The 27,073-nt window shown below is 59.9% G+C and overlaps 2 protein-coding genes across 3 annotated transcripts; one reads left to right on the top strand and one right to left on the bottom strand.

Moving 5' to 3' along the window:
- The first annotated feature begins 843 nt into the window (after nt 1-843).
- Nucleotides 844-20,517, top strand: IL3RA (interleukin 3 receptor subunit alpha). 2 transcript variants are annotated; one of them, XM_045855982.1, is made up of 12 exons: nt 844-977; nt 3,213-3,314; nt 8,756-8,874; nt 11,061-11,184; nt 13,483-13,615; nt 13,723-13,913; nt 14,529-14,644; nt 15,593-15,619; nt 16,945-17,041; nt 19,139-19,235; nt 20,022-20,103; nt 20,335-20,517. In XM_045855982.1, the coding sequence occupies exons 2-12, from the start codon at nt 3,251-3,253 to the stop codon at nt 20,407-20,409; spliced, it is 1,125 nt and encodes a 374-aa protein (XP_045711938.1). In that variant the 5' UTR covers nt 844-977; nt 3,213-3,250; the 3' UTR covers nt 20,410-20,517. The 2 variants fall into 2 exon arrangements, with proteins under 2 accessions (XP_045711938.1, XP_045711937.1); XM_045855981.1 differs by lacking the exons at nt 844-977; nt 3,213-3,314; nt 8,756-8,874 and adding an exon at nt 8,921-9,047.
- Nucleotides 20,518-21,586: 1,069 nt separating this feature from the next.
- On the bottom strand, nt 21,587-24,721 carry SLC25A6 (solute carrier family 25 member 6). Its single transcript, XM_045855983.1, has 4 exons — nt 24,490-24,721; nt 23,421-23,907; nt 22,646-22,786; nt 21,587-22,213 (listed from the first exon to the last, which is right to left on the bottom strand). The coding sequence occupies exons 1-4, from the start codon at nt 24,598-24,600 to the stop codon at nt 22,056-22,058; spliced, it is 897 nt and encodes a 298-aa protein (XP_045711939.1). The 5' UTR covers nt 24,601-24,721; the 3' UTR covers nt 21,587-22,055.
- Between the last annotated feature and the right edge of the window lie 2,352 nt (nt 24,722-27,073).

The following is a 27,073-nucleotide window of genomic DNA, read 5'->3' as shown; positions in this document are numbered from 1 at the left end:
CCGACCCACAGGGACTCCCCCTTCCCCCGTCCTGGAGACCCAGCATCTGGGGTCCAGGAGTCCCCGGGGCCCCTCTCACATCCGCCTCTTCCAGACCCTGTGAGGAGGTCTCTGTCTCCCCAGGCCGCAGCACCTGGAGACCCCGTGTTCCCGCGGGGGGGCGCACACCCCAACGTCAGGAGGGCGGCGGCAGCCCTGTCTGCAGAATCATTCCCGTCCTGAGGTTCCAGGCACATGCAGATGGAGAAGGGACACCCTTCAACCTGGGAGCCGGCATCTTGGGACAGGGCTTCCCAGGAAGGGGGGGGATGGAAGAGGGGGAGGGGGTTGAGCCGGGCAGCGAGGGCACGAGGGAGGACCTGGAGGGACACAGGTCCACAGGGGTTTTCCTGAGCGGAGGCGACAGCAGCCAGAAAGGAAAAGCCGGCGCAACCCTGCGGGTGTTGGATGCAACCCAAGAAACTGCTTGGGCAGCAACAGAACAGGGACACTCGGGGTCATCGCCGCATCCACCTCCCCCCCTCCCCCAGCCCCGACCTGAGGGCACACGCAGCCCCCCCCCTCTATCAGCACCGGCAGGAAATTGCTCAAGGCCATTGGTACCCGGGGGGACCGGCCCTGGCCTCCGGGTGCCGGCAAAGAGGAACCTTCGATAACAGAAACACACGGTTCTTGTCATTCTGCCGAACCCCAGATTCAGAGAAAGAGAGAGAGACTCAGGCTTCCTGGACTTGATCCCCACCCCCACCCCCACCCCCACCCCCACCCCATGGGGCGGCCCCGCCCGCGTGGCTATAAAAAGCTGAATCGGGGGAAACACACTTACTTTGGTTTCTCGTCAGTTCCTGCGGCACAGACGGCAGCAGGATGCCAGAGGGAAGGGCGTGAAGAGGGCCCCCCCCCGCCCCAGCCAGCAGGCCACCGGCCGGCCGAGAGCGGGCCTCTCCCACGCGGGGCTTGGCTCTGCATCACCCCAGGTAAGGTGGGGAGCGACGTAGGCTGGGGTGCCAGGGCGCGGGCCCGGAGCTTGGACGGGTGTCCTGGGAGCGCCCCGATGCGCGTGAACTAGGTCCGGCCGCGGGGAGGTGGCGTCCGCGCCCCGTGGTCCCACTCCGCGGGTCCTGGAGCACCGGTGATGGGATGCTCACTCCACACCCCCCCCCCCACAGCGCGCTGGGCGGCTCCTGGTCTCCAGGGGGTCGCAGACGCCTGGATTTGTGCTGCCTCACGCACACCCACCCTAGGGTGCCTTTGCAGGCTCGCACGCCCCAAGCATGTAGATCCTTACAGCGCGGGGTCGTGACCACCTCTCAGCCGGCGACCTGCGGGTCAGGTACTGACCGGTGAATGAGCGGACAGAGACTCATCCACGGGGCCGGCCGGCGGCCAAGACCCGCCCCCCCTCCCCTCCATACTCACAGCCTTCCCCGCTGCCGCTGGCACGGAGATGGGCTGAGGTTCCCTCCCTCCAGGCAGGCGGGGTGGTGGGAGTGCGGCGGCGGGGGGTCGAGTCCTGGCCCTCTAATCTCGCCCCTTCTCTGTGCCCGCCGCAGCCTCGTGCGCGCGCTCCACGCTCGCCATTGGGGAACCACAAGCGAGGACAGTTTACTGACTGCCGCGTGGTTCTTGGAAGTCGGTCCCGTGCGGCGGGAAAGGGAAGGGGCGGGCGGGAGAGGGGGCTTACGCCGAAGGGTTCTCCGCCCAGCCGGGCGGAAGCCAGGCACCGGGTCCCACCGGATGCCCAGCGAACCGGCAGCCACTGGCCGGTCTCCAAGAACCAGAGGCACGTCCCGCGGTTCAAATGCTGGCCTTCCTTTTGTCCTGAGACGGGCTGCTTTGGCCTTGGATAAACAGAACCTTTTTTTTTTTAAGACTTTATTTATTTATTTTTTTAGAGAGGAAAGGGAGGGAGAAAGAGAGAGAGAGAGAAACTTCAGTGTGCGGTTGCTGGGGGCCGTGGCCTGCAACCCAGGCATGTACCCTGACTGGGAATCGAACCTGCGACGCTTCGGTTCGCAGCCCGCGCTCCATCCACTGAGCTGCGCCAGCCACGGCTGACAAACAGGACCTTAAATGTCACATATTTAAGCGTGGGGGCGGGGCCCTCGGTCGCCTGCTCCTGGTCCCTGTACTGCACACGGGACGGCAAGACGTGTGTCTCCAGACACCCCCACCAACGAGGCTGTCTCCCGTCCTGGAGTTGTCCCTTGCCCTGCCGCCGAAGCCGCGACGCTGTTTGCGAGGGATGTGTCAGCGTGAGGGGTGCGGAGTGGGGGGCGTCTCAGGAGGGCGTGAGAAAAGGTCGTCCTGGCGCGGGGGGGGCGGGTACATGCAGTGACTGGTCCTCAGGAGACGCAGACACACGGGGCAGAAGAGCCACGTCGGCCCAGGAGGCGGACGCGGCCAGCGGAGGGTGCAGGAAAAAAGTCCCGGCGGGGACTTTTTGGACAGCGCAGGGCTCCCTGACCGTAACTGGGTCCCTTCAGCAGTCGGCTCCTCCTTCCGCGATTGCTCCGGGTTAATGAGACTTCCTTCCCCAGCTCCGTCACCACGGTCACCGCGCCCCTTGCCCGCGCTTTTCCTGGCCAGTGCTTTCCGGGATGTGGGAGGGGCGGGAGCCAAGGGGCGGCTGAGCCCAGGGTGGGCGCTCCTTGAGGGCACGCTGACCTACACGCACGTGTACACACGTGTGCACGCGCAGAGGACACGCACGCAGGCGTGTGCGCACAGGCAGGCAGGCACACACAGACACCGGCGTACACGCCTGTGCGCACGGCACGCACGGTGATATGCAGGCGTGCACACGTATGCATACACAGTGTGTGGGCACACGAGGACGCTGGCGTGCACAACCTGCGTGTTGCGCGTGCATGCGCAAGTGCAGACGTGTGCGCATCCACTGACGCACCTGCGCACGCATATGCGCGCACACGTGCAAACACAGGCGTGCACCCCACCTCACGTGCACATGCACAGACACATGCATGGAGAATGGAGACAGGTGCGCGCAAACACGCTCACCACCGTGTGCACACGGGCACACGCGCACATATGCACGTGCCCAGAGCATACACGCCCCGGAGCCTTCCTCCGGCACCCAGCTGCCTGCTCCGCAAGCACGCGGTTCCCAGGGAGCTCCAAGCGCCCGGTCCTCCCGGCCGCCGTCCTCGTCCCCGAAGCCACGCCCACACGCCACCTCTGTTCTCCCGCAGCTCGTGCACCCCCCCACCCCGGGGGGGCCGCCCGCCCCATGGCCTTGCTGCGGCTCCTCGTGGTGCTGACGCCCGTCTGCTGCCTGCTGCCGACCGACGGAGGTAGGTGCGCCGCTCCCAGGGCGCTGGCTGGACGCGTCGTTCTGCACTTAGTGAGACTGCTGGACCTCACGGTGGGGCCGCCCTGCAAAGCTAGGACCTGGAGCTCCATGCACTGGGGCCTGGCCGTGGCTCAGAGTCCAGTGTGAGGACTTTCAGGGTTATTAATTAAAAGAAACGCCAGTGACCTGGCTGGTGTGGCTCAGTGGACTGAGCGCTGGCCTACGAACCAAGGGGTCGCTGGTTCGATTCCCAGTCAGGGCACGTGCTTGGGTTGCAGGCCAGGTCCCCAGTAGGGGGCGTGTGAGAGGCAACCAGACGTGGATGTTTCCCTCTCTCCTTCCCTTCCCCTCTCTCTAAATTTTTAAAAATATAAAAAAAAAGTAGTCTGGGATCGGCATCCCTCCCTAATCCGTCCCTAAAACTACCGTGTTTGGGGGTGACAGCATCTCAGGCTGCTGGAGCGGTCCCCTGGAGGCGTTCTCCCCACGGCCAAGGGCGGAGGCCACAGCGGTGCCCGCAGTGACAAAGGACACACGGCTCGTGGCGAGCTTCCGAGTCACAGCCCGTCCAGCGTCCCGGCCCCGGGATGTGTCTGGTTTCCTTCGGTTCCCCCAGAAATCCAGGGCCTTTCCGAGGGAGCCGTAACTGCACTGATTTGCGATTCGTAAGAACCGCTCCTGGGGGAGCGCTGACTTGGGCAGGAGCCCTCACGGGGTCCCCACGGTGAGCAGACAAAGGGGTGGCACTCACGTAGGAGAAAGGGGAGGGGACAAGGACACCCCCAGCAGGGGGGCGTGGCTGTGGACGCAGAGGACACGGCATCGTGACGCTGACTCTCCACGGCGTGTTTCATGCTCAGTCCTGGGCTCCTCCGTCCAGGCGTCACCCCACCTGCTTCCCCGTCCCCTTTGCAGGCAGCTCTGTGGGACACAAGGTGGCTTTCGGCCCCGAGCAGAGGTCACTTTGTCCTGTTTTAACGCCCACGGGGTGGCAGCCCCTCCATTTTAAAGGGGCTCCATTTGTATTCTTCTTCCCAACCCTCAGGGGCCTGTCGGAACAGAGGGGATATTTTTAAACCTCCAGAGCCCGTGCCCAGCAGCTCTGGGCGGTTGCATCACCCAGGACCGCAGGGGCTGCTGCGGTGGCAGCCGCCAGATTTCGTAAGCCTTGCCCAGGGCCCGCCCGCCCCAGAGGGGCGTGGGGGCAGGTGTGGGCTGCCGCGTGGGGAGCCGGGGGCATCGGCTTGAGGCGCCTCCTGTCCGTGCGCTCAGGCCGATAGCAGCTTTCAACCGACACGGTGGTTTCCGACGGTTCTCGAGGCTGGAAGCCCACCAGGAGAGAGCCGGCGGCTGGTGCCCCGTGAGACCCCCGTGTTTCGGCCGTGTCCGGAGGTGGAAGGCGGTGGGGCGTGGTCTTTTCTTCTTATGGGGGCACGAATCCCACCGTGGCCCCCTGGCAAAGTCCGCCCCTCCCGGCACCACACCCTGGGCGTCGGGGTTCCCACGTGGGAATGGAGGGAACACACACTCGGGCCATAAAAGCTGCTCCAACCCAGTGCCGCACACGACAGGCCTTCAGCCACCTTCCACGCCCTGCTCCGGAGACCAGGCGTCTCAGGTGCAGGCGTCCCCGGGCTGGTGGCCGCGTCCCTCCCGCCTCTGCTTCCGTCTCCACACAGTGTGTGTGCGTCTCCTCTTCTGACCCGGGATGACCTCCTCTCAGATCCTTCCCTCATCCCGTCTGCAGACACCCTGATTCCCAGGTGACAGGAATCACTCAGCGACCCAGAATGCTTCCTTGGGGCCCCTCACGTGCGTGGAGGAGTTTGTAGGGTCCACCGAGGACTTTTTGGGTCAGGGTCACAAGTGCCCCACGCCGCTCCTGACCTAGTACACTAGCAAGCGTGAGGGCTACAGCCAGGGATCAGACAGACACGCAGAGACAGGGGGCCTGTCTGGCAGGGAGGAGGCCTCCTACCGTTCTGAGAGCCCCCCCGCCCCTCGCATCCTGGCCTTCTGAGGGCCCCTCTCCGGGTCCCCACCGGGTCAGCAGTGGTGGCCACGTTTGCTGTCTCTGCAGGCCCGTGGGCATCGCAGCATCACTGACCACAAGGAGGAAGTGAGTCTCTTTCCAGGACAAATCGGCTGAAGCCTGAAGGTTGTAGGCAACATGGTCCAGCATTGTAACAATTCCCCGCTAAAGACCCTAAAGCGCCCACCGTGTGCGGTCGCCCCTGAGGGGCCGTGGGCACAGGACACAATGCAACAGAAGAGTCACAACCACATACCAGCCTCTATCATGCGTCGGGGAGATGTGGTTAGTCATTCACTATTGAGTCTGAATTAGCGGCTGTGTTTCCATCCTTTTTTTTTTTTAATCAGGGTAAAAACCCTGCCTTTTATTTCCAGTTTGCTGAATTTTTAAGCCCAAATGGGTGTGAATTTTTTTTTAATCCCGAATGGGTGTTAATGATTATTTTCTGCTTGTTTCCTAGTTGGCTGAGTTTTTAAAGCTAAATGGGTGTGAAATAGTTTTATAAATCCCAAATGGGTGTCTTTACTATTTTTTTTCTGCTTCTGTTGAGAAGATAATCTGTTTTTTTGTTGTTGTTGTTGTTAGTAAGACAAATGATATTGATGGTTAAAACACCCTGACCTACCTGGAGAATGAACTCTCTCAGGGCGGGAGGTGTTACCGGTTTCATACATTGCTGGCTCTTCTTTGGTATTATTTTGGAGAGCAATGTTGTGTCTGTGTTTATAAGGAGTGCTGGCCTCTACTTGAACTGTAACATCGCGGATTCGGCATCGGCATCACGCCGATTTCATCAAATCCGCCGGGAAATCGTTCCTGGTCCCTTTCTCTTTCGAAAGTTGGAGCCCGTTGGCATAATTTCTTCCCTGATAAACAGAAAAGAACCCATCCACAAGGCTTCTGTATGGGAAGATCTCTGTTAGAAATTCTGTTCTTTTGTACTCGATACATTTGTAGCAGCTGCACTGCGGGATGAATAGGTGGTATCCCACTATTCAGAGTTTTTCTTTTCTACCTCAGTGCCCACTTCTGTCTGTCAAGGAGTTTGTGTAGGTTGTCTGTTATGGACTCTATTGGCGTGGATGCATTGAAATTTCTTTTATGGTTCTTTTCGTTTTAAAATTTGTGTTTGCATGTATTTAGAGAGAGGGGAAGGGAGGGAGAAAGAGAGGGAGAGAAACCTCCGTGTGTGGTTGCCTCTCATGCGCCCCCTACTGGGGACCTGGCCGGCAACCCAGGCGTGTGCCCGGACTGGGAATGGAACCGGCGACCCTTTGGTTTGCAGGCTGGCGCTCAGTCCACTGAGCCACACCAGCCAGGGTGAAATTTCTTTCATTTTTCAACTGCAGTGGACACATAACAGTATATTAGTTGCAGGCTTCCATCATAGTGATTATATCACTTACAAAATCATCCCCTGGTAGGTCTGGTAGCCACCTGAGAAATAGGTATCATGTTCCCCACTTCCATTGATAAATTGGGTTATTTTCTACCTCTCTTTTTTTCTGGACCATTCTAACCCAACGGTTATCAATCGTATTAATCATTACACACACCCGGCTTCTGGTTTTTCTGGAATATCTGTACCCATCTCCCAATCCCTTTGTAACTGACTTTCATCATATATGTTATTTTAGGAATTGGGTTTTCGGTTTACTTTTTATGTTTAGTTTCCTCTTCTTTCTTGCACTTCTCAGGTTATTGAATTTAAACCTTTCTTTTGTACCGTAAAAATTTTAAATTATGAATTTCCTTCTAAGTCTTGTGGTAGCTGCCTACCCGTTGTTTAATTTTATTTTTATTCAGTTCAAAACGTGTTCTCAATTTTCTTGAGATTTTTTTTTTGATCACCCATGTGGTGATTTAGAAGTGTGCTGTTTTTCTCAATTTTTAAAATTGATCTTGAATTTGATCCTGTTACAGTGAGAAAATGTACTGTGAGTGAGTTAAATCTTTTTCAATGTACCAACAGGTAGTTCAGGCCTTATATGATTGCGGTTTGCACAAAATGTGTCTCTATTACTTTAATTGAAGCTGTATATATAGTCCTCTGAGAGGTTTTCTTTCTTTCTTTTTTATTTATTTTTAGAGAGGGAAGGGAGGGAGAAAGAGAGAGAGAGACAGAGAGAGAGAGAGAGAGAGAGACATCAATGTGCAGTTGCTGGGGGCCGTGGCCTGCAACCCAGGCATGTGCCCTGACTGGGAATCAAACCTGCGATGTTTTGGTTCGCAGCCTGCGCTCAATCCACTGAGCTACGCCAGCCAGGCGAGGTTTTCCAATGATATGACATGTCACTCAGTTTGTGAACTATATAACCATGTGAATACCGCTGAGTAATTATCATGCCTCATATTTTAGGAAGTAGAGCAAATATATATATGCAAATACACACACACACATGTTATTGCAAAGCATTCCAAAAGAATATTCCATGCGAGAGAGTTGGCGCTAAACATCTCCACGAGAATTTGTTGTCGGTTCGCAGTGTGAATAACATACTGGGAGATACCTGGTTCTGAAAGGCCCGTTTCACCTACGAGAGGGTCCCCCCCCCCGCAAAACACAATTTATTTATAAAACATTGTGTACTTATTTTTCCACGTTTAAACTTCAGTCCCTTCGAAGGACTCTCCTTTAGATGCAATGCACCTGTTGAGACGTGTGTTTCACGGCTCAGAACCACGTTTGAATGTGTGGATGTTGATGCCTCTTAAGTGCTTCTGCCGTTTTTACTTTCACTTCTTCCACGTGGGCCAAACGTTTCCCTTGGAGGACTTGTTTCCCCCCCGGGGAAAATGAAAAAAAAAAAAAAAGTTGCTCAGGGCGAGATCAGATAAACAGGGAGGCTGCGGATTGGGGGTCATGCTGGTTTTGGTTAAAAACTGCTAAAAAGTGAGGTGTGGGCCGGTGTCAATCACCCATCATGAAATGGGGGAGCGCCTTGAAAGAGTCTTCAAAAAAAAAATTCAGCGGAGCCGAACGCAGCCTCTCACAACAACGCCAGCTGGCGCACTGATACCAGTGGGTTCCGAGAACACCCACCCAGTGGGGGAAGCCTGTCCTATAAGGGGCCCGCCCTCCAGAGGATAATTCTGAGGGTTGTTTTTTTTTGGGGGGAGGGGGGTGGAGTTCTTTCCTTGTGCACCAGGATGGCGGAAGTGATCTTCCGTTCCGAATGCTCCCCCCATGAAGAAGGGTGGGGGGGATCAGCTCATGAGTGGAATAAGACAGTCTTGCTTGGGACCCCAGCCAGGTCGGGCAATCCCTCGCCTGCGCAGAACACGACCTTCCGGGGCAGTGGCTACTTCCGAGCGAGAAAAAAGTTCCTTCCCCCGCCCCCCGCCCCGGCCCGAGGTGCCAGCTTCAGCGCACGTGTCTCTTCTCACTGCCTGTGTCCACACTGCAGATCACAGCCCGCCCATCGCGAACTTACGGCTGGACCGAGGAACTATGAGACTGACCTGGGACCTCAACGGAAACGTGTCCAGAATCAAGTGCTATGTGAATGGAGAGTTTCTCTCGTCGGTAACACCAGCTTCCCCCGACTGGCCACGCTAGACATTTCCCGCTGTTTCCCCCGGGGCGGCTGAGCCCGTCTCTGGCCCCACGGTCACGCGAGCTCGGCGCCGGGGTCCTATTCTTGTCTGATCATGGGAGTTTGTCTCCTTTGCGCCCTGCGAATATCTCTGCTCATTTACGTACGTCTGAGTTTTCTTTTCACCGGTTCCTCTCCAGCCTCTGGTTCTACACTTGGTTCCCCTTTCCTGGTTTTAGTTTCTGTCCTGTTGTTGGGACGGGGTGTTACCAGAGCTCTGTCAGCCTCGGGGCGGGGGGCGGGGGGGGGGTCTGCTCACGTTTAAGAGGCAGGGTCTGAAGATCTCGTTGATAGGTGGGAGAGCGCGCGGATGGGTACGTGTGAGTTCTGGGAGCTGAGTGACTAGAAGAGAATGCTGATGTCAGCGTAGTTGGGGCTTCTTTTCCTCTGGGGCCGATCCGATTTGCCACAAAAAAAAAAACAAAAAACACGTCTGGTGTCCTTCATGGACAGAAAAGGCTCGGCTGTCTGCAGGCCGGGACCCACAGGTGAGAGAGAGAGCACTCGGCGCGCAGGAGACAGACACGCAGCAGGAGCGTTGGCTTTGCCCAAAGCCCGGCTCTCTGCCGGATGATGACGTCTCTGCGTCCCCGTTTTGCATGAATTCAGGGCGTGCAGGGCACAGCGCTTGGGCTGGCAGGAGGCCCCACAGGCGCCCTCAGCGCCAGGAAAGCAGGAGGGGAAGCACCTGCCTCTCCCACACTGGGCCACCCTCAACGCTCTCCTGGATACATTTGTAGCAGCTGCATTGCTGCTCTCCTGGATACATTTGTAGCAGCTGCATTGTCGCTCTCCTGGATACATTTGTAGCAGCTGCATTGCTGCTCTCCTGGATACTTTTGTAGCAGCTTCATTGTCGCTCTCCTGGATACATTTGTAGCAGCTGCATTGCTGCTCTCCTGGATACATTTGTAGTAGCTTCATTGTCGCTCTCCTGGATACATTTGTAGCAGCTGCATTGTCGCTCTCCTGGATACATTTGTAGCAGCTGCATTGCTGCTCTCCTGGATACATTTGTAGTAGCTTCATTGTCGCTCTCCTGGATACATTTGTAGCAGCTACATTACCCGATGGAACAAGTGTGTGTTTATTTATGACTCTGAGCTGGGATGATCTCAGAAAGTTGGATGTCTCTCTGTGAATTTTTTTCCACGTGTCGGTGCCAAGTTGGAACACCTCGTGATTCCAATCTGTTATGTTTTCCTTTGATCTCTGATTCACATACATTTCAGTTTTTATTTTATCCATTTTCTGGCAATCGGAAATTGCCGCTTCTTGTATAGTGTTGTATCGTCGGAAAGGTGTCCTCTGTCTATGTTTATTTGTAAGTGGGATTACTTTACACCCTATGTTCTAGCTTTCTCCATGAGCAAAGTTATTTTTAGGGAGTTTGGGCTTGACAGCAAAATCGAGGGGGAGACGCACAGGATTCCCGTGTATCTCCTGCCTCCTCGGCCCGGCCTCCCCTGCTATGGCCCAGCACCCCCACCCGAGGGGACATTTCTTACGATGGAAGAACCCACACGGATGACCCAGAGTGCACGGTTTCCATCCGAGGTCACTGTTGGCGTCCCGTGTCCTACAGATTGGCACAAATGTGTGATGGCGTGGATCTCACAAAGTATTTTCCCTCCCGTTAAAAAAGAAAAATATTTCTGTGCTGTGACTGTTCATTCCCTTTTGCTCCCACTGCAGCCCCAGCGAGCCCTGGGGATTTCACGGAGTTTCCCCTTGCCCACAAGCACAGCTGATCGTCCTGGCGTGCAGCTGGGATGGAATCGAGCCTGTAGATCAAATGGGGAAGCGCCACCGTTTTCTTTAAAAATCCAAATATTGCCCTGGCTGCTGTGGCTCAGTGGATTGAGCACCGGCCTGTGAACCAAAAGGTGGCTGGTTCGATTCCCAGTCAGGGCACAGGCCTGGGTTGTGGGCCAAATCCCCAGGAGGGGGCACCTTAGAGGCAACCACACATAAATATCTCTCTCCCTCTCTTTCTCCCTCCCTTTCCCGGTCTCTAAAAATAAATAAATAAATACAATATTTTTAGAAGACCTAAATATCATCAGGATCACACTCAGTGTGCTCTCTACACAGTGCACCCCTCTTTCTGCCTTAGGCAATAAACAACCGTTATTGCCCACTGAATGTGCTGCCCAGATGCGAACCATGGAACTACACAGTTGTTGTCACTGTGCCCGGCGGGAAGCGGTTTTCCGCGTGGGTCGACTACCCCACACGAGGTGAGCGCAGAATCTTCTGTTGTGGTTCTCTCTCTCTCTCTTTAATATATTTTATTGATTATGCTATTACAGTGGTCCCATTCCCCCCCTTCATTCCCCTCCGCCCTGCACACCCCCTCCCACCCACATTCCCCCGCTTTAGTTCACGTCCATGTGTCATAAGTTCTTTAGCTTCTACATTTCCCATACTGTTCTTGCCCTCCCCCTGTCTATTTTCTGCCTACCATCTATGCTACTTATTATCTGTACCTTTTCCCCCTCTCCCCTCCTCCTACTCCCCTGTTGCTAACCCTGCATGGGATCTCCATCTCTGTGGTTCTGTTCCTGTTCTAGTTGTTTGTTAGTTGTAGTTTTGTAGGCGTGGTTGTTAATGATTTTGAGTTTGCTATTTTTTACTGTTCATATTTTTTCTCTTCTTTTCCTTAGATAAGCCCCTTTAACATTTCATATAATAAAGGTTTGGTGATGATGAACTCCGTGAACTTGACCTTATCTGAGAAGCACTTTATCTGTCCTTCCATTCTCAATGAAAGCTTTGCTGGATAGAGCAATCTGGGATGTAGGTCCTTGCCTTTCGTGACTTGGAATACTTCTTCCCAGCCCCTTCTTGCCTGTAAGGCCTCTCTTGAGAAATCAGCTGACAGTCTGATGGGAACTCCTTTGTAGGTGACTGTCCCCTTATCTCTTGGTGCTTCTAAGATTCTCTCCCTATCTTTAAACTTGTATAACACAATTACAATGTGCCTTGGTGTGTTCCTTCTTGGGTCCAACTTCTTTGGGACTCTCTGAGAGTCCTGGACTTCCTGGAAGTCTATTTCCTTTGCCAGATTGGGGAAGTTCTCCTTTATTATTTGTTCAAATAAGTTTTCCACTTGTTGCTCTTCCTCTTCTCCTTCTGGTACCCCTATAATCCAGATGTTGGAATGTTTAAAGTTGTCCCAGAGGTTCCTAAGCCTCTCAATTTTTTTTTGAATTCTTACTTCTTCATTCTTTTCTGGTTGTATGTTGTTTTCTTCCTTCTGGTCCACTCCATTGATGTGAGACCCAGCTTTCTTTCCATCAGTATTGGTTCCCTGTGCATTTTTGTTCATTTCACTTAGTGTAGCCTTCATTGGTTCATGTAATTTGTGACCAAAATGAACCAATTCTGTGGGCATCCTGATCACCAGTGCTTTGAACTGTGCACCTGATAGGTTGGCTATCTCTCGGTCGCTTAAAAGGATGGGTTCTGGGGCTTTCGTTTGTTCTTCTGTTTGAGCCATCTTTTTTTTTTTTTCTTTTGTCTTGTCACGCCTGTTACGTATGAGGGGCGGAGCCTTAGGTGTTCCCCAGGGCGGGGCAACCCAGTCGCTGGGTTGTGACGTTGTCCGTGGGGGAGGGGTCCGAGAGGGAACAATGGCGCCGGCTCCGCTCTCCGTCAGACTTGAGACCATTCCGCTGCTTCCCCCAAGCAAACTGGACCCCTCTGGTACTAATTCCCATGTGGGTGGGCTTGTGCACCCCGTGGGTCTCTCTAAGGACCTCTCCTGGGAGGCTGGGAGTCTCTCCCTGGCCCTCAACTACCACAAGTGTTTTCAATCAGTGTCCGGAGGCTCCATTTCCCAGTGCCGGGATCCAGGGTTGGGCGCAGGGCCTTGCTTCACAATCGCCGCCTCGCTGGGTCTGCCGGTTGCCACCCCTCGGCCGGGGTCCACCCGCTGCCGTCTTGCATGCCGGGGATGCCTTATGCTGGTCCCAACGCTCCCTGTGCCGAGACCCCTCTCCACCCGGCTGGCTGACTCCGCCCCTCCTACCCGCCTGGAGGAACTTGTCCAACTTCCATACAGTTCAATTCTCTGTCAGTTCTGGTTGTTATTCTATCTCTAAGTGGTTGTCGTCCCCGTCCCGGTTTGTGCGAGGAGGCACGGTGTGTCCACCTACACCTCCCTCTGGGCTGGGCATCTTCTGTTTTGGTTCTCCTCTGCCGTCGACCGTGACGTGCTCCGTGGAGTGTCCAGATCAGTCCTTCGACCTTGGGTGCATCTCCAGGGCTGGAGGCTGGAGAAGAAAGAAAAAAAAAAGAAAAGGGATGTTCTCGAAAGGGCAAACCGGTGGCCATGGCGAACAGGGTGCTGGCGGGCCGGGCCGGGCGCCAGAGGGAGGAAGGTGACACCCTACAAGGGTCACGTGGGTGGGTCCTCGGTTGAGAGATTGTCGTCTTTGTTCTGCTCCGTCGCTGCCGGGAACCGACACAGGATCGCAACATCACTCTAAAACGGACTTGCTCTTTTTTTTTGGTCACCTTCTTGGCGAGCCCAGAAGGGAACCCTAGGGCGGCCGCCGAGCACCTGCGATGCCGGGTTCACGACCTGCATTTCCTGACGTGCAGCTGGGCGGTGGGCGCGGAGGCCCCCGGAGACGTGCAGTATGAGTTCTACTTAGAGGATCTCGGGTAGGTGCGCCCCGAGGATCGGCTGGGGTGCCCTGGGTACGCGGAGGGGGGAGAGGAGGTGCGCGAGGGGCCCTGGGTCCTTCCTCACCGCTTCCCGTGTGCTGCAGGACCACCCAGAAGTGGCCGTGTCCGCACTACACCAAGGGAGAGCCCGGGGCGCACGTCGGGTGTCAGTTTGCGGACGTCTCCCGGCTCCCGGCCGAGGAATACTGGCGATACTTCCGCTTCGTGGTGCAGGGCACCAGCGGGGGCTCCCGAGTGCCCTGCTCTGAGATCTTCGCATCTTTTTCGGAAATTGGTGCGCCAGGGTCCCGCGCCTTGCCCTTCCCCTGACCATGAAAGGGCCTTTCCGCGTGAGAGGCGGTTCATTTATTCGAGATCCGTAAGAACAGGTGCTGGGGGAGCGCTGACTCAGGCTGGAGCGCGCCCCCGGGGGGTCCCGAGGAGGAGACCAAGGGGCGGGGAGCAGCTGGCCCAGGGCGGGGCGGGGCTGGGTGGGCTGGGCGGATGGAACTTGGTTGTCCCAACGCACTTCTGTTCCGCGTCCCCCCCAACCTGTGCAGATGCGCCCCCCTCGGGAACCCTTCAGGCTCTCTGCCCCTCCCCGCCGCCACACCGGCAGGATGCCCGTGTCCAAGTATCTCCCGGGAAAATGTATATTTCTTAATATTTTATTGATTTATTTGTAGAGAGGGAAGGGAGGGAGAAAGAGAGAGAGAGAGAGAAACATCCATGTGCGGTTGCTGGGGGCCGTGGCCTGCAACCCAGGCCTGTGCCCTGGCTGGGGATCGAACCTGCGACGCTTTGGTTCGCAGCCCCCCAGCGCTGCATCCACCGAGCTCCGCCGGCCAGGGCCCGGGAGAGTATCTGGATGTGTTTCATGCATCGGTGTTTTCCTTCTCTCCGGCCCCAGAGGAGTTGGTGGCGCCCAACCTGACGGCCACCTGCAACAAGTCTCTGGCGGTGCTGCAGTGGGCGGTGTTCAGCCACTTCAACCTGTTCTTTGACTACGAGCTGAAAATACACAAGGTAAGCGCTGGCCCCAGCGGTGCGTGTTGTCCTGGGGCGTGCCCTGGGGCTGCGGGGCTTGATAACACACACACACACACACACACACACACACACACACAGAGTCACACACACACCAAGTACAGGAGCCCTAAAACGATTCAGCGTCTGCAGAACGAAAGGAATGTGGGCCGTTCACAAGGCACAGACGTGAGGGGAAAGGGGAAGTTACAGGATGGGAGGGTCCTTGCGTGGGCACCTGGGAGAGAAATCGTGTCTGGGGAAGACGAGGAAGTCTCCCGGGTCTGCCCCAGCAGCGAGCCTGTCCGCGGTTGCATGCCCAGGTTATCTGCTGAGGACGTCTCTGTGTTATTGATTTACGTGTGATTGTATTGATACTCCGCCAGTGACCGTTGTGGGCTCAATTACCCACTTGCGTTTGTTAGTTTCACGTGCATGCTGTATTTTTTTATTGATTCTCCACTGATTATGTCGTACTCAATTACCTGTTTGATTATTTTTTTAAAGATTTTATTTATTTATTTTTAGACAGAGGGGAAGGGCGGGAGAAAGGAGGAAAGAGAAATGTGTGGTTGTCTCTCTTGTGTGCCCCCTACTGGGGACCTGGCCCACAACCCAGGCGTGTGCCCTGACTGGGAATGGAACCTGCGACCCTTTGGTTCACAGGCTGGTGCTCCATCCACTGAGCCACACCAGCCAGGACTCTCTATTATTATTATTATTATTCTTTTGCATTGACTCCATTACGATATTTATTATGCATTCTCCGTCGCTGGCCACTCTGGACCCAAGCATCTGTTCAGCACATCTGTGCGCGGGTTTACGTACACTGCTGTCCACGGACCGTCAGGGATCAGTTTGTGCTCGGCGTTTCCGTAAACCTCAACGAGCCAGACCCTCGGCGGGGGATGGGCCGCACACTCACGGTTGTTTGCTTGTGTCTTCCAGGACTCAGGCGACCCCATCACGGACAAGGTGAGTGTCCCCGTGTCCCCAGCCCTCCTGCCCGCCCGGGGCACTGCAGAATGTAGCTGCCTGTGCAAAGGACTGTCTCCCCCCGGTGGGTCGCACACCCTTAGGGCAATGCCCCCACGGGGGAAAGAGGGCCCGGGGGTCTGAGACAGAGCTGCCCGGTGCTGCTGCGTACAGAGGGTCACAGTCGCCCCTGAATTCCTCAGGCTGGGCCAGATGCTCAGTTGGGGGTGGGGGAGGGTCACCAAGGCGTGAGCTGTAGGCAGCCGATCCGACAGGGGCCCACGGCTTTGACAAGCATCTGTGAACCTCGGCTGTGGACTCTGTCTCTCCCTCTCTCTCTCCTTTTATCTCTAATTCTCTCTGTCTCTCTCTTGTTCTCTGCCTCCGTCTCCACGTGGCTTCTCCTCCGGGTCTGCATCTCCTCTGCTGTCCTTTCTCAGGACCCGGTCATTGCACTCAGGGCCACCCTGACCCAGGACGACCTCCTCCTCTCAGACCCTCCCCTCACCCCGCCTGCAAACACCCTGTTTCCAGATCAGGTCCCACTCACCCGCTTCAGCAGATGTATCTTTCTCAGTGGAGGCGGGGGGCGGTATCCAGCCTTCTGCAGGGCTGACCACGCAATCCCCCACGGGTGCCCCCCGCCCCCTGCTCTTGGCCTGGCTGCTGGTAGCCCGGCCTTATTGACTCACCTCCCGCAGACTGTAGACACTATTTTTGGTTTGGATGCCAAGAGCCTGGGCTGAGGCAGGAAGGGGGCTCCAGGGGGTCCCCCTGAGCACAGCTGTGTCCCTGATGCCCTGACGGGGGGTGGGGGTGGGCTGCTTGGGGTCTCTCTGGGCACCCGATGGAGGATCTTGGGGCAGCTGTAGGGAGTTCCCCAAATGGGGGGTCTTCAGACAAACTTCATCGTCCGCCCCGCCACCACGCCCTGGAGGGCAGACGTCTGCGATCCAGGTGTCCCGGGGCCGGGCTATCTCCCTGCAGGGGCCCCAGGGGAGGACGGCCGGGCCCACGCCCAGCCCCCAGCTCCTGCAGCTCCCTAGGCTGGTGGTCACAGCAGCCCGACGCCCACGTGACATCTCCCTGCACCCGTGTCTGCATCCACTTCCCCTTTCGTGCAGGGATGGGGGTCCCTCTACGCCAGCTGAGCTCCCCTGGACTCATCAGGTCGGCACTTGCGCTGTCCCCAGACCAGGCCCCCTTTGCAGGCGCAGGGACTTGGGGAGGGCCCTCAGCACCTGCGCAAGGGCCGCCAGCTGCCCCACCCCCGCACCCCGAGGATGACAATGGTCCCCTCTTGTTTCTTTTCCTTCCATCCGCAGAACCTCTCCGAAGAGTCCTGGAGGCTGCCCAACCCCGGCACCTTCACGGTGACCGTCCGAGCCCACGGCGGCCTGTGGAGCGCCCCCCAGCGCTTTGGTGAGTGAGGTACCCTCTCTCCCTCTCTCTCTCTCCCTCCCTCCCTCCAGGGTGAGCAGTGGAAGTTTCAGGTGCTGTCCCTCCTCCAGGGAGCTTGGAGCCTGTGCAACCTCCTGGGAGGTTTGCCCCCCAAAGCAGGGGGGTTCTCCGCCCACCTCCTCTGTGTCCCCTTGGAACAGGGAGGCTCTAAGGACCACAGGGGATCGCCCCGTGGGAAGGCAGAGGGTGGAGACTGTCCCCCCAAAGAGCCACTGGAGCCCGTGCAGTGACAGCTGTCCCCAGCCACGGGGGTCCTTGTGTGCTACCCAAGCAAACACGCTGGGGACAGTGGCACTGCCTGAAGAGACAGATGCCCCCAGGGACAGGGCTGCCACATTTCCCTGACCTGTTCTGGAACCATACCCGCTTCCTGGGCCCCCGGGATTGTCCCACTTTGCAGGTGGCACGGCAGGGAATGCTTCTCTTCAGACCGGCACCTGATGAGACCAGGCCCACCCCCCCAGTAGGGAGGGCAATCTGCTTTACCCCACACTTACTGGTGCTCAGTCATTGCACTACCTTCAAAACCACCTTCCCCTCCCCGCCCCGGCCCTGGGGCTCCGTGGCTCGCAGTGTGGTTCCGGACACCAAAAGGTCGTGGGTTCAAATCCTCATCAAGGCACACACCTGGGCTGCACATTCAATCCCAATCAGGGTGCGTATGGGAGACCACAATCACTGTCTCTCTGTCTCTCTCACTCATCAGTGTTTCTCTGTCTCTCCCTCCCTCCCTCTCTTGCTAACATCAATAAACGCATCGTCGGGTGAGGATTTAAAAAAACAACAGCAACCAAAAAACACACAACCTTCCCAGTGACATCTAGGGGGCTGGGGCCCAGCCCAGTTGAAGTGATAAAATCCACAAGCCCTGACCTGGTTCCCTGGGGCTGTGGGGACACATCGCCACACACTGGGAGGCTTAGACCACGGGTGTTTGTGGTCTCCCAGCTCCAGGGGGGCTCAACGCCCAAGATCCAGGTGCTGGCAGGGCTGGTGTCCATACACTGTGTGGGGGTCGGTCCCAGGCCTCCCAGCCACCCCTGGGCTCCTTGTGACCTGTGTGGTTCGTGGTCCCTCTTGGGGGGACGGGGCGGAGGATCCCTGGAGGTGTCCTGGCTCTGGGGAGCCTCGCCAGCCCAAACCTGCTCCTTAGAGAGCATCGGTCCCGAGAGACCCGGTGAGAGCCGTGTGGGGACGGAGGGGACAGAGATCTGCCCAGCCAGCCAGTCCGTGTCTGGGGGCGCCGGGCCAGGAGGGGTGGGTGGAAATCTGGGGCCCCTTTGCCTCCTCTCCACCCTCCCTCTGGGGCTGGTCCAGGCTCCCGGGACCACAAGCTGGCCTCGCCGGCAGCTGCAGACACTGTCACACCTGGGTGCAGCTGGCCCTGGGCTGCGTTCCCTTCCTGGACGCGGTCTCCCGGCCCCCCAGGCCCCCCAGTACCCCCCCCCCCCAGCTGCTGGGTTCTCACCGTGCTGCCTGGCCCACTTGGCGGGGTGACCAGCCAGCTCACTGTCTCCGAAAGTCTCAGTCATCAAGATAAATCTTTTCCTGCGGTCTTGTTTAAAAAAACAACAACAACAACAAACTCCAAAGGGATGTGGGAAGTTCCTGGTGGGCACAGCATCAGATTCAAGGACTGAGGGAGAGAGAGAGCACGCGCAGGGGGGAGGGACAGAGGAGGCAGTTCCCCTACGGCGGGACCCCGCCCCGCCGGGCCTGGCTGGCTCCTCCCACAGGCCGGCCGAGGTATCAGAATGACGTGTTACGCCTTTGGGGGGGAAAAAAAAAAACCTGGCGCCGTAGGGGTTCCCTGCAAAGCGGCCAAGACAGAGCGCGATGGCCCTAGTCCCAAGTGTCCCTCCGCGGTGGGGGCATCAGTCTCCAGGGCAGGGTCGCGCAGGGTTGGAGGGATTCGCGTGGACCCCGGCGCGCAGGGGCCCGTTGCCCCAACGGGGCGCGCCCCGAGTGCCGGCCACCCTTCGGGATCCGCCCGCAGCCGCGTGACACCGCCGGCGCGGCGCGGCCCCGAAGCACCCCTCTGTCTGTCTGTCCCCCCAGTGTGCGACCCCGAGGACAAAGCACGCCTCTACTACGTCTGGCTGAGCGCGCTGGCCACGCTGCTGGCGGTGGGGGCCGCGATCCTTCTGTGCAAAAAGTGAGTTGCGTGCGTGCGCGCGCGCGCGTTTTTCTGGAACGCAACGCTCCGCTCGGAGGTTCCCCCGCGATGCGTCCACTCCGCCCGCACCCAGCGCGCGCCCGCCTGTCCCGGGAGACCACAGCCTGCCGGCGTCCTTACGAGTCTTTCTGAAACGCGGCCCTGGTTTCGGCCGTCTGCTCCCAGCCGGCCACGGGGAGCTGGTACCCAGTGCCGTGTCCTTGACGTTTCTCCCCTCCCCGGACCCTTTACCCGTGTCCTGGGCGGCGCAGACTGCAGCCAGGAGCACCTGTGTGTCCCCAGACGCCCCCGACATTGCTCCTTTAAACCCTGCAGACTCCCCAACCCACGGCGCCCTGGGGGCGTGTTCCCGGATCCCTTCCCCCACCCGCGAAGGCTGGAGGCCAGTGGTGGCGTTTCTGCGGGCGCTCCCACGTGCCCGCGGCTCCCCGGCGCCGTCCCTTCGTGAGCAGGGTGCTCTGCCGAATGGGGGAGTCCTGCATTGCCCCCCACCCCCAGCCTGAGAGAGAGGCTGGGTTTGCGGAGTGGGCGGGCCAACGCCCCAGCTTCCGCAGAAGCTGGCTGCTCCGGAGGGAGGGGAGGTTGCCATGGGGAGAGGCACCCTGGGAACCGGCCTTGGGGAAGATCCAGGTCCCAGCTGCGACTCCGTGGCCCCACCGGGGCTGGGGTAGGGAAGGCGGACCCCAGCTCCTCCTGGAGAACCCTGGCAGGCCCCAGAGGGGCCCCACGTGCCGGCTGCGGCTCAGGGGGCTTTCTCCCTCGCAGGTGCTCCGTGCTGCAGAAGCTCTTCCCTCCCATCCCTCACATGAAGGACCCCATCGTGGACAACCATGTGCACGAGAAGATGGTACGTCCCGGCTCGGCCGGTGGGTCCCCAGGGAGTCCGAGGCTCTGGTCTGCAGGCCTGGTGGGCGGCAGCCCAGGAGGGGCGAGGATTCCCCTAGGAGGGTTAGGGCGGGCCGCCGGGCACCGAGGTCAGGGCAGGTGCTGGGTGGGTCGGGCCCCTGCCGCTGCCCAGGGCGCACGGGCTGCCTGGCCGGGGCTCTCCCGACCCAGGCGCTCCTGCCGCTCCCCGCAGATGGCCTGGCAGGCCGGCGCGCCCACCCCGGAGGACTGCCCGGTGGCGGAGGTGCAGCTGGTGAAGAGCACGTGAGGCTGGACCGGGTCCCCACGCGGCCTGGCGGCCTCTGGACAGCAGACGCGTGTCACGGACTGGACGGGGAGGAACAAAACCCTCAATAAAGTGCTTTTTCAACCCCAAGTGTTTTTTTTCAACTCACTGGCCCAGCCCCGCACCCCAAGGCCGCCGGGACGCTTCTCGCCTCCACAGGTCCTGGGCACTCCTCGCTCCTTCCACAGGGGGGCGCCCTGTGCATTGGGTGTCTCCCGCAATAAAGGAGCTCGCACCCCTGGTGTGGGGTCCCGGGGTGGGGCGGCATCTGGACGGCGGGGGACCCCCCCCCACTGCGGACAGAGCCCACCCTGGAGACGCCGGACGCCCACCTGCAAACCGCCAAAAAAAAAGGAGGGAGCGCGTGGGCATGCAGACACCTAGCCACAGGAACCTGGGCCTGAGGCGGGGCTCCCCGTACAGGTGCTCGGGAAGGGGCTGTCGCTCTTCACCCTTGTGGACCCCCACGCCTCACCTTTCCAGGGCGTGGGGGGCAGATGCCCACGGTGCTGGCTTCCAGGAAGGGACCCCCGCAGAGTCGCGGAACACGGCATGCACAGGGCGCCCTGGGACACCAAGGGCGGATCCGATCTCGTCTCCGCGTCCTCACACAGGCCCCGAGTCGCCCGCTGGTCTGGTCTCCACCCGGTGGGAACCGAGGAGGGCGGCCGGCCGGAGAGAGCGCCCATCCAGAAGCCAGCCGCTGCCACAGCGGCAGGCAGGACGGACGGACGGACAGGCGAGGCCCGAGAGGGTGGGAAGCCGGTTCCTCTGCTGGGGTGGCAGGCCCGAACGGTCTGGTCCCTTTCGCCTTGCGGGAGCTACCTGACCTTAGGGGGCCAGCGCCTGCCAAGGTCTCCGGCCCCAGCAAGCCGCCTCGCCGGAGAAGGTCGTGACCGTCTGGCGCCGGCACGCCTGCACTCACTCGGGCCAATCCAGGGCATGTGTGGGCGCGGCACGCAGCGTCCCCAGGTGCAAAACCACTGCAGGGGAGGGAACCCGAGGCAAGCAGACCCTGTTTCTGGAGGGATTTCACGAGCAGGGGCACCTGGAGGCCACAGGTGTCTCCCACCCGCAGTTGCTCCTCCTCTTCCTCACCACCTGAGAAGCAGTGGGAGAAGGGGCACGCGCCCCTGGCCCGAAAGGAAAGCACCCAAGCTAGTTCTGTCTGGTTTTAATTGTTTGCAGCAATGCCCAACATAGAACGTCATCGCGGATGCTCGGCTGTGCAAAAAAAAAAAAAAACAAAAACAAAAAAACAAAAAAACGAGAGTGCTTAGGTACAAATGGGCGACATGATTTCCTTTAAATAAAAGTAAGCCCAGCCCGGTCCCCGGGCGCAGCACGCGCGCCCCGGCTCTCCGCCTGCGTGGTGCGGCTGCGGCGCCACCGCCGCCGCCCCCGCGCCCAGGACGCCGGGGCCCCCTCCCCCTCCCCGCCGATGCATGGAATCAGGGTGCCAGTGCTCGTGGTCCCAGGGAGCCGTCCCCGAGCCCCTGCCCGGGCGCTGCGCGGGGCCCCGGCTGGGCGGAGGCGGTGGATGTTCTGAAGGTCAGTGGTCCGCGAACAGGGAGGGGTTGCGTGTGGCTCCTGGTCCCCGGGTGCCTGCGTGCCCGCGCGGGCCCGCGCTAGATGACCTTCTTCAACTCGTCGTACAGGACCAGCACGAAGGCGCCGCCCATGCCCCTCAGCACGTTGGACCAGGCGCCCTTGAAGAAGGCCTTGCCGCCCTCGTCCTTTAGGATCTTCCGCCAGCAGTCCACCGTGCCCTTGTACATGATGTCGGCTGCAGGCGGCGGGGTCGGCGGGGAAGGGACACACAGCGAAGAGAGTGTCAGGCTCCGACCCCCGGGCACCACCCATCCTCTGGGCCAGTGGGGCGGGGCGGCGGGGGGGTAGGCCTCGGGCTAAAATTATTGTTCGGGGCCGAGGAAGAAACACCAGCCCCATTCTGGGGGCGGGTGTGAAGCCTCCTCCACCCACAGGAGACCGGGGACAGGGCAGGGAGAGCTCACGGACCCCGCGGCTGGAGCGCCGCCTGGAGGAGGGGCACATCCGTGATCCGGCCTCCCCGCCAAAGCCGTGGCAGGGCACCACTCAAACCCTTTTGGGAAGGGCCGTGTATCTTAGGGCGCCAGGCTTTCTACCCCCCCCCCCATGAAGGCAGCCCCTAGACCCTGTGGGCGCCCTCCCCACCCCTAGAACCGAGACACGGTACCTCCTTTGCGGCCGGACTGCATCATCATCCGCCTCCGCACGGTGTCGAAGGGGTAGGAGACCACGCCCGCCACGGCTGTCACACTCTGCGCGATCATCCAGCTCACCACGATGTGGGTGTTCTTGGGGTCAGGGAGCATGCCTGCGGGGTCCCACGCCACGGTCAGGCCCCAGCTCTCCCCCACGGCCGCCCGGAGACCGCAGCTGCGGTCATCCCCCTCCCCCACTCCCCTCCAACCCCAGTGCGGCTCCCAGGACCAGGTGATGCTGCAGCGGTCAGGACAAGCTCCACTACGGGAGCTGGGGTGGGGGTGGGCGCCACCTGCAAGGCACAGGCGACAGTCCCGGCGCACCGCTCCGGGCCAGGGAGGAAAGACTCACGCGCCTGAGGCTGTTCCCTCACACGACTGCCAGCAGGCCCGCGCCCTGACCCTCCAGGCGGCTTACTTTCAGGGATTGACTAAACCGTGTCCTCCCGAAATTCGCCGCGGACTTCCAGACCCCAGAACGCGACTGCATTTGCAAACGCGTTGTTAAAGGGGAGGGTGAAGGCGAACTGAGGTCCCTAGGGTGGCCCCGATCTAGTCTGACTGGGGTCCTTGTAAGAGGAGATGGGGACAGACACACACAGAGGGACAACCGTGTGAGGACTTGCGAGGGGGGGGACCCAGCCCCGCCCACCCCTGGGCCTCAGACTCCAGCCTCCGGGACTCAGACCCAACCTGCTGCCAAGTGCCCTTGTCCCAGCCCCCCAGCCCAGCCCAGCACACACCCACCTTTGGCTGTGTCGTAGATGCCGAAGTAGGCGGCCCGGTAGATGATGATGCCCTGGACCGAGACGTTAAAGCCCTGATACAGCCCCCGGATGCCATCCGATTTGCTGATCTTCACCAGGCAGTCGCCAAGGCCTTTGAACTCCCGCTCCGTGCCCGTCTTCCCCACGTCGGCCGCCAGACGGGTTCTGGCGAAATCCAGGGGGTACACGAAGCAGAGAGACGTGGCTCCCGCGGCACCGCCCGAGGCCAGGTTGCCGGCGAAATACCTCCAGAACTGCGTGTGCTTGTCCACGCCTCCCAGGAAGATCTGCTTGTACTTATCCTTGAAGGCGAAGTTGAGGGCTTGGGTGGGGAAGTAGCGGATGACGTTGGCCAGGTTGCCCCGCCAGAAGGACAGCATGCCCTGCTCCTTGGGGATGCGCACGATGCAGTCCACGATGCCCTTGTACTGCTTGTCGGCCGCGATCTGCTTGCTGGCATGTTGAACCTGCAGGGTGGACGCACAGGGCTCACGGGAGGGCCTGATAAGCCAGAGGACGGGTGTTCTTAGTGAACCAAGCCGCACACGGGCCGCCCGGCTCTCCGAACAGTGCACAGCTGGGCTGTGGCCGCAACAACGTTGCCAGCGACCTCCGAACAACAAGGTGGCAGCTAACGCGTTACACTTGCAACAGTTTCACAACACACCGCACTTGACTGTCATTTAAAGCTGCACGGACGACTATAAGAGTGTGGGAAGAATTCAAGTCCGACAAGGGGCACTGGCTGGGCCGCGCCGCCCGGCCACCCACAGGGTACCTCGCGAGCAGCCGCCCCGCGCATGACCACCCCGCCCGGCCCAGAAAACGCAAGCGAGCCACAGCCCCTCCTCTGCGCAGGCGCACCACTCACGTGAGGCGCCCCCGGAAGTCTGCAGCGTGGACAAAGCAGTGCTGCCTCGCACTTCCGGCACCCTCCCGCCCGCCGGCCCCGGTGGACGCGACCCGGTCGGTCTGCTGCCCACCACCAGTCCCCCCCCGCGGCCCCGATCCCCGGCTCCCCGAGTTCGCGCATGCGCACGCCGCCCCACCTGCAGCAGCAGCTTGACACGCTCGATCGGGGCCACAGCCGTCTTGGAGATGGCGGCGGCGATGCCTCCGGCCAGGAAGTCCTTAGCAAAAGAGATGGCCTGTTCCGTCATGGTGGGGCAGCGGGCGGCGCAGAGGGCGCAGAACGGAGTGGAAGCGCGTAAAGCCGCAGGGTAGACGCCGCTGGCTCAGCGCTGCTGCCGCCGCGGGGACCGAAAGGACGGAGACGCCAGGGCGCAGCCGCTAAGGCGCCGACGCCCCGCCCAGCGCCCCCGCGCGCCAACCCTATTGGCTGTGTCGCGCGCCGATGCCCCGCCCCCCCCAGGCCGCAATTGTCCGGAGCCGCAGCGAGCCCGCCCCGCGTTCTCGTGCACCACATCCATTGGCTGCGCCCCCTTCCGCCCGCCGCGCTCGGGGACAGGTCGGGAGCCCGGCCCCGCCTACGCGCGCCGTGTACCTGGGGGCTGACAGGCCACCGTGACCTTGTCAAGGTCACGTTGGGGGCCCGGAAGAGAAGCCGGAGGTGGCAGTGGAGCGGGTTAGGGAGAGGCTGGGGCTTGCAAATAACCCACCCGGGAGCCCTTCTCGCCCGAGGCCGGGGAGGACCGTCCGGTTGCGGAGGCCAGAGCTGGAGCCGCCCGACACGTGCTTTCCGAACCCCGATCTCAGGACTTCCCGAACCCCACACCCAGGTCTCCAGGGTCTGCTCTCCTCCTTCCCCGAGACCCTGGCCTGTCCCGTGTCCATGTGTGTGGCCCGCAGGACCCCGCGGAGCCGCGGGGGTTCCCAAGCCCCCTGACACTGCGATCCCTGGAGACTCCGCGCCGAGCCCTGGGGTCCCCCCACCAGGCCTGGGGTTGTGACACGGGCCCACTCTTCCCCCCAAGTGGGACTGGAGGGCGTGTGCTGCCCATCACACTCACCCTCTTAGGCTCACCGACCTCCCTCCCCGCCGACCCGGGAAGCCACTGAGACTCACGTGCTTGGAAACATTGTGGACGTTTTATTTGCTTTGTAACCGAACGGCCCACAAGTCGCCCTTTGTCACTGGATGGATTTGTTTCAGATGCATCGCATGTATCACATGTAGCAGATGGGGTCAGAGCAGTGCCAACGCCAAAAACAGCTACTTCGTAGCGACTCAGAAGCAGGGATTCTTTTCCTATTTTCCTTCAATTCCCCCCCCCCCCACACACACACACAACCTTTTTGGTTTTGTTCTATGTTTGTTTGTGTCCGCACCAGCAGGTGAAACCTGCAGACCCTGGGTGGATGATGGGCGACGCCGCTAAGCACCAGAGGCGCCCTGGGCGCCCAGGCCAGCGGCCCCGGGGGGCCTGGGATAGCCCAGCTGTGTCCTGCCTGGACCTCAGGGAGCAACAGGTGGGGGCGGGGCCTGAGGCTGGCAAGCGCAGCGGCTGGTCCTTCGGGGGGCAGAGGGGTCACCTGGCAGCAGGGCAGTGGGCCAGCCTTGGAGGTGCTGCCACATGGCTGAGGCTTCACCTGGAAGGGGTGGGGAGGTTGCCCTCGGGGTCCAGTCCAGGAGGCTGCAGCCACCACAGGACTCTGGGGCAGCGGACAGGGAGGTCCTGACTTCCTAGCGGGAAAGGAATTTGCCCTGCGGGCTGGGCCTCTGGACTGTGAACCAGGAAAGCATCCATCTGCTTGCCATTGGCTTTATTCCAGGACCAGCCTGTTTGGGTGTGGAGAGGGCGGGCGCCGGCAGGCAGGGGACCCTGGGGAAGGTGTGTACTCCCCCTCTTGGCCAGCAGGGGGAGCAGCCCAAGCTGCTCATTCAGGATCACGTTGGTTGGTGTCTGCTCAGACCCGAAGCTGAGTGCTCCTGCTTCAGTGGCTGTGAGAGCCGTGGGGGCAGGTTAACCTCCGCGTGATCCGTCCATCCCCTTCCCCAGGCGCCTGCGTGGCCATACCCACCCCACCAGTCAGCACTGCACAGCTGGTTCCTCAGGGCACCTGACAACCGGATGCTTCCAGGGTGGGGGGATGAATGAAGAGCTGTGCTCTCCCCCGTCTCTAGTTACCTGGGTTCAGAACAGAGAACCGTAGAAAGGATTGCGTGAGGGCACCCAGCACACCCATCTGGGAGGGGAGGGTGCAGCTACGCAAAGGAAGACAAGGCTGCGCAGGGCAGTGCATGCACCACCCGGTCCGCAAGGGGGCAGCGCTCACACTTCAGCTGGGGGATGGGGGGACAGTCTCCCATTCCTTGGGGCTGTCCCTGATTTCCTGACAACTTGCACAGGCTCAGAGGTCGGCTCGCGCTGCGCCCGTGGGGACTGCGATTCAGTCTGTGACGCCTGAGTCTGGGAAAGACATCTGCAACGTGCATAGGTTCATTTTCCAAAAGCGGGGGGCGGGGGCAAGTTTTAAAGCTATCAAGTCCCAGGGGTGGGCTCAGAATGAGTCATGAAGAGGATGTGGGGGAGACGGGGTGGTGGGAGCCAGGCTCTGCCTATAAACTATCTGGTCTGGTGAGCGGCCAGCTGGGTGCATGGTGTGGGGACCCATGGGGGGGGGGGGCAAGGGGAACCTGACAGAAAAGGGGAAGGACTGAGGCCATGTCCA

Source organism: Phyllostomus hastatus, unplaced genomic scaffold (assembly GCF_019186645.2).
Source record: "Phyllostomus hastatus isolate PE091 unplaced genomic scaffold, TTU_PhHast_1.1 phas_scaffold_12, whole genome shotgun sequence".
NCBI lineage: Eukaryota > Metazoa > Chordata > Mammalia > Chiroptera > Phyllostomidae > Phyllostomus > Phyllostomus hastatus.
The sequence above is the reverse complement of the archived record's forward strand: the minus strand, read 5'-3'. Positions and strand labels throughout refer to the sequence as shown.